The sequence below is a fragment of the Dioscorea cayenensis genome, chromosome 9, assembly GCF_009730915.1.
Source record: "Dioscorea cayenensis subsp. rotundata cultivar TDr96_F1 chromosome 9, TDr96_F1_v2_PseudoChromosome.rev07_lg8_w22 25.fasta, whole genome shotgun sequence".
Classification (NCBI taxonomy): Eukaryota; Viridiplantae; Streptophyta; class Magnoliopsida; order Dioscoreales; family Dioscoreaceae; genus Dioscorea; species Dioscorea cayenensis.
The window spans coordinates 25,876,029-25,886,654 of record NC_052479.1 but is presented as its reverse complement, the minus strand read 5'-3'; the positions used below and the strand labels follow the sequence as shown (position 1 = coordinate 25,886,654).

General features: G+C 35.5%; 1 protein-coding gene across 1 annotated transcript; it reads left to right on the top strand.

Annotated features, from left to right (window-relative positions):
• Positions 1-1,397: 1,397 nt before the first annotated feature.
• On the top strand, positions 1,398-3,087 carry LOC120268609. The gene is made up of 3 exons (XM_039275934.1): positions 1,398-1,473; positions 1,575-1,999; positions 2,548-3,087. Exons 1-3 carry the CDS (start codon positions 1,398-1,400, stop codon positions 3,085-3,087), a joined length of 1,041 nt encoding a protein of 346 aa, XP_039131868.1.
• Positions 3,088-10,626: the final 7,539 nt, after the last annotated feature.

Here is a 10,626-nt window from a genome sequence, read left to right as displayed (position 1 = left end):
TTGCCAGTTTATATTTTTGAACATCTCCACTTTACCCTTTGCTTTTGGGAGGGAAATCTGGCACCATGTCTTGTCAAGGCAGCATGTTGCTTGTACATTGACATCCCTCAAAAGTTTTCTTCCTTACCTTTTGTCTTGCTGGAGAAACTTGCATCTTCTTCATTTCATTTTCTTTTCTTCCTCCTTGGCCTTGGTTTTGGAGTGATTCCCCTATTTTATCACCCATCTCTACTCACCATCTCCGTTCTTCGGCGGCGAGCTAACTTCACAAAGCTCTATCCCAAAGAACGTGTGAAGGGTTCCTAGTATCATATTCATGTAGGGTTCCTAGTATCATATTCATCGGTCCTTCATCTATAGTGGTTTTTCTTAATGTAGGGTCTTCATGGATATGTTTTACGGTGTTGCGAAGTATAAAGGGGATGGTTATGTGTTAGATTTCATTGTCTTGACTGGATGACAAACATTATTTGAGGAGATATGCACATAATGGCCTCTCGAACCTCCTGCAGTGCGAGTAAAGTATATAATGCCAGACGAGCACAAGACAATGTGCTCCATTAGCTCAGAGGTTGACTTTCAGAACATGTGTAATGTTCATCGTATATTCAAAAAGACCATGGTGAACATGATCATAGACACTATGAACGAAACAATGGAGGCCATCTGTACTTCACCAATGTCACTGTAAATATCTTATTCTTTTTTGTTTTGCACTCATTTTTGTATAATGTGGCAAGGATTTGCATTATGTTTCGCATATGTGGTCATTAATATGTGTTTGGGTATAGTATCGTTTGTTTGGTATTAGTTTTATTTTGTAGCCATTAGTTTTTGTTATTGCTGAAGCTTATTCATCATAACTATTTATTTTTAAAGTGTTATTGTTTATTTATTTTGCTAACTGTTTACCGAATGTATATAACAAGGGTACCAACATCGTAAAATACACTGGCAGTGACACATGGAGGAGGCATAACTATAAGCAATTCTTCACATGATACATAAGCTGAAATTTTCATGGTTGGGCAACACTTCGAAAATGCACAAGAATTCAAGGATGCTTGTGTGACTTAGCCATCAACCGCAATTTCAACTTCAGGTTCATAAAAAATGATAAAGATAGAGTGACTGTCACATGTGCTGCTGAGTTATGTCAATGGCGTGTCCACGCCTCAAAAGATAGCAACCTCCCCACATTTAGAATCAAAACAACCCAAAATAGTCATACATGTGGTGGGGGTATCAACACAGCATCTCATCCAAGGGCTTCTAAAAAATGGGTTAGTAGGCAAGTAATGAGGAAATTATGAGATCGTCCTCTATACCGGGCTGTAGACATATAACGTGATATATTGCATGACCATGGCGCTCGGCTACCGTACAAACAAGCATGTATGGGTAAAGAGGTGGCAAAGGGAATTCTCCATGGAAGCGACGTTGCAAGTTATGATCTGTTGATATGGTATGCAGGTAAGGTTTCCGAAACCAACCCAGGTAGCATCGTTATCATTGAGAGGGATGGAGAACGCTTTAAGCGTGGTTTTTTTTTTGCTTTCATGCATGTCTTCAAGGTTTTAAGTGTGGTTGTAGACCCATGCTATTCCTCGATGGCACCCATTTGCTAGGTAAATATGGTGGCATCCTACTAGGTGCAACTGCAAAGGATGGTAATGAAGGTCTATTTCATCTGACTTTTGCTATTGTTGATAATGAAACTGATGATAACTGGACGTGGTTCATTTCCACTCTGGGTGATACAATATATGGTGAAGATGACTACCACAAAATCATTACATTCATTTTAGACCGTTCTAAAGGGCTTGTTAATGCTATTGCCAAAGTCTTCCCCTCTGCCCCACATGGGTACTGTCTGCGACATCTCCAAGAAAAATTTTTGAAGGCTAATGGTCACCTACGGAAAGGATTAAAAGATGAGTGCTGGAGCTTGATTGTTAAGATTGCATATGCATGCACATCTTCAGAGTATGATGCATCTGTGTGTGCGTTGTCAGCGGCATCAACACAGGCCCATAATTGGTTATTTCAAAAGTCGGACATGATGCATTGGTGCAATTACTTATTTAGAGGATAATGTTGGGGCGAGATGTATTCGAATGTGGCAGAGTCTTTCAATGCATGGATTAAGGAGGCACGACATCTACCTGTATGTAACATGGTCGACGCGATAAGGTATGCATATAAATAATTTAATTAGAATATTGTGCATAGTTGTTGTTCTATTTCAGCTGAATGTATTTACTTTCAAACATTCTTAAGTAGTATCTATATTAACTGTTTGAGTTTTGGCTTCACCATGTGGTTTTAAACTGTAATGAGTACTTTGCACTTTTGTTATTTCGTATTTGCTTTTGGTGTATAGTTTTTAAGGTTATTGTTCATTTTTTTTGTATTTCTTGTAGACAATAATTATTTTAGTGTTCCTTATTTATGCCTAGTGTTTAATATTGTCGCTTTGCCATGGTTTTTTATTATATTCGCAGTAGTAGTCTATTTTTCTCTCATGTGTACTTCCCACCAATGTAGGTTCAAGATGATTACCTAATGTACAAGCGGCGCGAGAATTGCATGAAATGGGAAACCCATCTTTGCCAGGAGATTCACAAGAAGATTGAAAAAAATATTGAAGAAAGCAGATGCTTAGTCATAGGCCGATCTGATGGTGATATTTTTGAAGTCGTGGACAAGCAGGTCAACTATGTCGATTTACGTAATAGAACTTGTTCGTGTCATCGGTGGGAGGTGTACGGTCTTCCTTGTCAGCATGCCTGCTGCGCAATCTTACAAACTGATGTAAACATTCATCATTTCGTGGAAGGCTACCACACAGTCGCATTGTACAAAGAAGCATATGAGAGTCCAATATTCCCTATACCGAATCACGACAAACCGATGGATGTGGGTCGACATCTCTATATTCGTCCACCTATTTCAAAGAAGAGACCCGGACGACCAAGAAAAAGGTGGATTGAATCACAAGCATTTGGTGTTCGTGACTTACATTGTAGTCGATGCCACGAAGTTAGGCATAACAGGGCCACATGTAATGAAGTAATTGCAGACTAACCATGTCCTTTATACCCATCTCTTATGTTTTTTGATCATTACCATCGTATGTTGAATGAATGATAGTTATATATATTGCATATATAGTTCGAAGTTTGTTTGGCAATACATGAATTTGAGCAGGCTCGTCAAATAATAAGCGGATACACGAAAAACTAAAAAACAAAATTAAAAACTGAATGTGATCTATGAATAATAAATTCAAAGTACGAAAACTGAATGGGTAACACTAAAACTTGAAGGTTTCCTAAGAATAGTAAATTCAAAGTATCAAACCAGAATATTAAAATTGTTTACTGAAGGTGATCTATGAATAGTGAACATAATGTATCAAAATCGGCTACCACAACTAAAAACTGGATACATTTATCTGGATTAAAAGGTAACGTAAGTCCACTAAATACTGAAGTACTATACCCGCTGTCAATTAGCACAAAACAGTAAATAAAAAAGTCAGATCTGAAGTTGTTCCATACAATATTCAAGGTAAATCAAAATGTCCTATATTCACCATTGTTCTTTTTTCACTTGTTTGAAGCTGGGGCCAAATTAAAAGGTGCATGTGCCTCTTCACTCGGCTGGCTATGTGGATCTATTTGCATATGTGGAGCAGTGATTGTATCTTCGGGTAGGGGTTCTATTGGGTCATTGTTGGCATCTTTAGGTGTTGGCGCAGTTCCAATCATAATCTCTGAAATATCTGCACTACCATCTTTGTGTACAGTAGACGTGGCCATTTTGAACCGAAACTGTGAAACCGAACCGGAACCGAACCGCCCAAAACCGGAACCGGAACCGGAAAAACTGTAACCGTCCTAAAACCGGAAACGGAACCTTCATATAAGGTTCGGTTCCGGTTTCAAAATTTTAAAACCGTGGAACCGGCGGTTCAACCGGCAGTTCCATATGCGGTTCAACCGGCAATTCCACATATGGTTCAACCAAAGGTTCAAAACAAAAGTTCATATTATATTATATACATATAATATGAATAATGTCATACTATATAAATAACGTCATTTATGATTAGGTTTTTATTTTGTTAATATCATTAATTAGTAATTAATTAAGTAATTACATGTTTAAAGATATTTTAAATAATTAATTAAAGATATTAACCAAATTGATTATTGATTGGGTCTGATTCTAAATACTTGATTAGCCGATTAGATCTGATTTGTGACATTCGTCCAACTTATATGTACTGTGCCATGCGAAACTTTGTTACTCATGCAAGAGGATAAGTTATAATTAATTGATTATGCCACAAATTATTAGTTACAAATTAAATATGGATTTATTAAAACAATTTAATTAACGAGAAGTACTTAAATATTCAATTCTTTAGTAGATTTCCATATTATTTTTATAATTTAATATAAAAAACAAAGACTAGACTTTATATATCTTCCGTTTTGAAACTTACAAAATTAACGTAGTTCATATTAAATTATATTTATTTTATATAAATGAAAATATACTGAGTAAAATGCTCTCATGTAAAACATTTGAATCATTAAAAAAATATATAAATAAATAAAATAAAATAAACATGAATATATATGTGTATATATATCAATTTGCCTGATTTTGTTGATCATTTAAAGATATATATATATATATATATATATATATAGATATTCCAATATATAGATAAAACCCCCAAGATTTTCAATTTGTAAACTATGCAACTTATATAAGTATACTAGAAATCAAAAAGAAAAAGGGAAAAAAAATAAAAACAATTCCTAAAGAAAAACAAATAACATACATGAACATTAAAAATAATAACAACAAAATAAATAAAACATTGAAACCTTGGGTATACCGTACACCTACTAACTTAACCTACTATCATTAAATGCAAAGTGCTTAGTTAAATCTATGATTGCAAAGGCTTATATTAGTATTAAATTAATTCTTGTATTTTTGTGTTAATTAATTTGAATTATTGAATTATTTAGTTAAAAAAAAACCGAACCGTATGAACCGTTAAACCGGAACCGTTGAACCAAACCGCCAGAACCGGAACCGAAACCGAACCGGAACCGAACCGCCAAGAACCTTGCCTAGGCGGTTCGGTTCCGATCATCTCCTTGAACCGGAACCGGCGGTTCAGGAACCGTAACCGGAGGTTCCTGAACCGTGGCCATGTCTAGTGTACGGGCTCATTTGTAAGCACAACTTCTGAGTCAATTTCAGGCACCTCTTTGGCTATCGCCTCCATCTTTTGAGGGTTTCGCATAATACCATCCTCCACGATACGTGCAACATACTCTAGGCACACATGGGGAACATCTGATTGGGGGAAATACAGCTCTTCATCATTCAACACTTGCTCCATAAACCGCATTAAATAAACTGAGCAATCCACACTATCCATCCTTTGTTTTGGACATCCCTATACATGAATTAGTGTGTATGCCACAGTTTCACTAATACCAAGCTGCTTCTGCAAATGGTCTTCAAACAATGCACGCTGTAAGAAGGAAAGATATTACACACACATTTAAAAATGGAATTAAAAACCAAATTGATCAAATCTTGTTATTACCATGGCTATTGCATCTCGATCATGAACATGTCCACCGATGGAGTCATAGTGCAAGTACTCCTTCTTAACTTTGTCAAGAACAAGTAAGTGATAATGTTTGTTCCACATGATTGGCATGAGGATTAATTCTATGGCGGGGAAATCTTCTACCGCAGGGCTCATCGTTCTTTCCATTCCACCGAGCGAATGTTCTTGCCTAGATAAAGCAAGGGCCATTGGGTGGGTGATTGTAGCAGTCTCTTATACACATTCGGCGATTTCTTCAAAGTATCAAGTAACATGAGAACAAAGACGCTAACTACATCGTCCGGCACCATCTGTTTGCCATCAATCAATGCATACAGATGAGAACAGGATGTGTGACCCTTCTCGCTGGTCCAGACCATTGTGCTGATGTAATATACAAAAATCAATTAATTTGGTAGCCGATAATGTGATGCATGTTCATGATAGTGCACATATATGATTGAAAACTAATGTGGTATGTGAAATAATGAGCATTTATTCAGAATACTATATGCTTAATGCTTAAAGTAAATATTATATATTAATAAACATCAGTAAATTCAAATATTGATTACTCTAGCAGAAAAGTAGATTGCAACTCCGAATTGCATATTTAAAATTCTAATATAGAACATTTGAACAATGTGAAACGCTTAGTGACAATTGGTGTATCTTTTACAGCTGGCCAAATCCAGTAGGCTTTTTATTGGTTGGATTGAAATCGGTTCATGGGGCACGTTGTTCTATCAATTTCTCTGCTTCACCTTTTATCTCTCCTTCCTTGGGTATGCATATAGAGTCCCCAGATTTTAGCTGTGCTGATTCCATGGCATTGTTGATATCCTCTGTTGTTTGCTTGTCCACTTCACTTAATTGGGATGGAGTTGGTGCAGCTCATTTCCTACCTCTGGGTGTTGGTGCACCTTTTACTTGCACAACTTTTGTTGGTTATGCAGTTGTCGCAATTTTTGAGGCACGAGTGACATGTTTCTCTGGCTGAGCCATCCATGAGGCTTCTTGCAGTGTTGGTTTGGTTGCTCTTGGCTTCGATGCCACTTTCTTGGATCTTTTCAATGGTGAAGCTGGGCCAATATCATCTGTTAATTGAGGTGGTACAACATCTTCTTTCTCGTTGGTTGAGTTCTTCCTTTCTTCAAGAATAGCAAGCTTCGCACGAAGACCTATCACTTCAGCCATCAATGTTTCGTATTTGTTATCTTCCATCTGTTTCCTCGCTAGACTCGAACCTGATGATTTTTTGGACTCCCTTGGTGGGCTTACTAACTTCTCACTTTCTTGATCTGTTGCACGGGATGCGTCTCCCCCTTGTTTCCTCTTACTTTTTTGTTTTAATGCCTTGATGAACTTTGGTGCTTTTGTTGCATCGGATAGAACCAAACTTGTCCTTGCAAAGCTGAGCTCAATCTTTCCCGAACAAATGAGGTCAACTTCAGATTGTCTCTCTGGCATAAGCGGGGAAAACTAGAAAATACAACAAAAAACATTAATATGGGCGTATACACATTATTCTCAAAACGGAACATCCAATAAAAAAACTGAATACATGTATAAGATACTAAACTAGAACCGTGAATATGAAATAGTTAAATGTGATAAAGATCGGTAAATATGGATACTAACGACCTATGAGTAAAAGCAATCAGAATGACATAGAAGGAGAACAATAAAAGGAAATACTCAATGGATTCTAATTTGCATACCTCTTTTCCATCCAATGACTGGAGCAAGGCACTCACACCTGCTTGTTTCTTGATACTGGCTTCACCATAACAGAGAATGCATGGTGTTCTTCCAAAGTGGATCTTCTTTCCAGTCCCAGTTACTTCATAAAACCAAATTGTCAGTGCAACTGTACATCCTCGCAAATACCCTATGCACGGCTGCTTCCCGGAACATCTGTCCTTTACAACGGTGGCTGCATTTTTGGGCAAATCATCCATAATCCACTTGTAGATGGCTTGGGCCCATGCATATTGATCCAGCGTTGACAGGTCTTCCACATAGTAGGCTAACCATGCTGGAGATGTACATAAAGTGGTGGGGAAAAGGAAGGATCCCATGATGTATACCAGCAAAAGCTTTATAAAACTTTCTTCTTTCTTACTGTCTTTCTTGCCAACCAGACTCATTAAAGTCCTCACGAAGCACTCCCTTGTTCGGTCTACTCCTTTCGTTAAAAACTTCTCCTTGAGTGTACAACGTTCTTTCTTCCTTTAGAAATCTATTGCGACACCATCACATTTTAGTCTAAGTATCATTGAAACATCTTCAGGGCCGAATTGTAAATGACTGTCTCCCAAATTGAAGGTTTTGGTCTGTTTATCGAAACCTGCATCAACGCATCTAATACAGTACGCTCTTGTGCTATTGGCTCAATATCCATCAGATGACTAAATGGCGTCCCTCGGAGTAACTCCTAGTGTCTTCGTGACATCTTCTCTTTCAACTGGCGTACACTGTCTATGAGTGGTGCTAAGTAGCAACGTCCATTCACCAAATTTCCCAACTGGCTAGCCATAACTCTTCTGATTGCACAAACAATACATACACATTCGGGTGATTATTTCGAATGACAAAACATGTTTGTATAAAACTGGATACATAAAACAACCATATCCATTCCATATATTAAGTATTATATTTGAATGAACGGCAAAGAACAAAAATAAACACTAAATGCTAAAGATACTGTCATACATAAAACAATTCCAATAACCAAATTAATAAGATACAGACCACAAATGTATACTGGTTTTGATATCAGTGATTTATAACTAACAATCTACATACAGATCATACTGAGATAATTCTGCAAAAACAGAATCTTGACAAAATTCTGTAAACACAGCATAATAAGATTGGAATTCAGTGATTTATAACAAACAATCTGCAAGGATTTTGGGCAGGAATCAACTCTCTTACACAAATGTATACAATTTTGATTGTTTCATAGCAAATTAGGGCACAAAGTAATCACACTAACCAACCATTAGATAGAAATTACAAGATCACATGTTCTCGAAGAAATATAGATCATTCACCAAATGATTCCATGCTTCATTCATCATAGAATGCACAATAAAAATAACTAAACTAACATAGCCCAAGAACACAAATGATTTCGACCATGGAAATCATAGGGCTTTCATACCTGCTTGTAACGATGGCACGAGAGCAGCGAGATGGTCTAGTCAAGTGCCTTTCTTCTCTTCTCCGGTCTCCGGCGGCAATGGGTGCAACTTCAGCGATGATGGCCTTCTAACTCAAATGAAAGATGAAAAGCCTGTGCTTGTCTCGGGAGAAGAAGAAGAAAAAGTGGAGAATGATGTGACGGTTAATGAGAAGTTTCTCATTTTTCAAAGCTTTCAAATCAGTTAAAACTGAATAGGCAATCAGGTAATTTTCCTTTGAGAGATAACGGTGTTATCCATCCGTTGGGCTTAATAGAAATTATATGAAAAAGGAGGGACTTTAAAGGGATTTGGCAAAATCAAAGGATTTTTTGGCCATGTGGTAGTGTTTCTTGGACCTTTTGAGCAATTCTTCTTTATTTATTTTGCTAAATTATATAATAGTGAACTATTTTATCTTGTAATAATTGTATTTTTTTTTTAACGGTTTATTTTTTTAGACGAATTTATTCTAGTAAAATACTCGATTCTTCATTATTTTTAGCTTTTTTTTATTAAATAAAGGTTCTACGTGGTATATAGTTCCATTTTTTTTTTTAATCTTACGAGTTTTTAATTTTATCTACGTTTTAACAAAACATGTAAAAGCATGTTGTATTTTCTATTAATTTCGAGTTTAAGGTTAACATAAGCAAACAGCCAATTTTAGAGTTATCAAAAATATATAATAAAATATTATATAAAATAAATATCAATTTATTTTCTATTTGATTTCGAGTTTAAGGTTAACATAAGCAAACAGTCAATTTTAGACCTATCAAAAATATATAATAAAATATTAAAATAGTTGATTAAAAGATTATTTATGGCATTAGTAAAAAAAAGTCGCAAATAATTTCATATGTACCTGGCACTTATAATAATTGAATATGGTCTTATTTGTTACTGATAAGAAATTAGTTAAAGAGCTTGTTTGGATTAGCTTTTGGAAAACCCAGAAAAGGTTTATTTTTTAAATTAAACACTTCTGGGTTCAGAAAAAGTTGTTTGTATTGGTTTTTCTGCAAAAGCAGGAGCTGTAAAAAAAAGCTAAAAATAATTTTTTTTTCATAAACTAGTCATGACCAGCTTCCGAAAAAAACTGTTTTTTAGCTTATTTTTATAGCTTATGCTTATAAAGCTAATCCAAACACAAAATATAAAAAGTGCTTAACTTAATTTGAAAAAGCACTTTTTTCTAGAAATACTTTCTACTAAACTGAAAAAAAATCACTTTTTTCAGAAGCCAATCAAAACAAAACTTAAAAATTATGACATTACGTAAAACTGTCACCTAATGCTTTACATATGTGTGGTGTGATGCGATCGTCATTAACACCTGTATTTTGGTGACGCATGTATATGTCACCAAATCATAATAAAATAAATGATGTACCTAAAGTATTCACATATAATAGATAATAACATTATTGACATAATCTCAAAATTTATTATTAATAACTAATGATGTTAAATACTTCGTCCCCAAAAAGTAGTATATCTATGACACAATTAAACCGTCACGAAATCTTAACATCGTCACCAACATGGTTTCCCTCCATCTCTAAATGGTGTGAAATTTCGGTGCTAAGCATTCTATAACATTAGTATGGGACGTTGCGAATTATAGTTTGTGAAAAAATATTTAATTTGTGAAATTGAATGGTGTCTTATGATTTTGCCATGTTATTGAATATGTTCTATGACATTCTGGCAATGGGTCATATATTAATTTATCACTAATTATCATATTTGTTGTTTGGATACCAATAACAATAACTCAACTCT

Excerpts from the sequence above, each read along its gene's own strand:
- LOC120268609 (XM_039275934.1), top strand. The coding sequence starts at position 1,398 with ATGGGTAAAGAGGTGGCAAAGGGAATTCTCCATGGAAGCGACGTTGCA. Across the intron at positions 1,474-1,574 it reads TCTGTTGATATGGTATGCAG|GTTTTAAGTGTGGTTGTAGA; the intron begins GTAAGGTTTCCG and ends CATGTCTTCAAG. Across the intron at positions 2,000-2,547 it reads CTTCAGAGTATGATGCATCT|GTTCAAGATGATTACCTAAT; the intron begins GTGTGTGCGTTG and ends CCACCAATGTAG.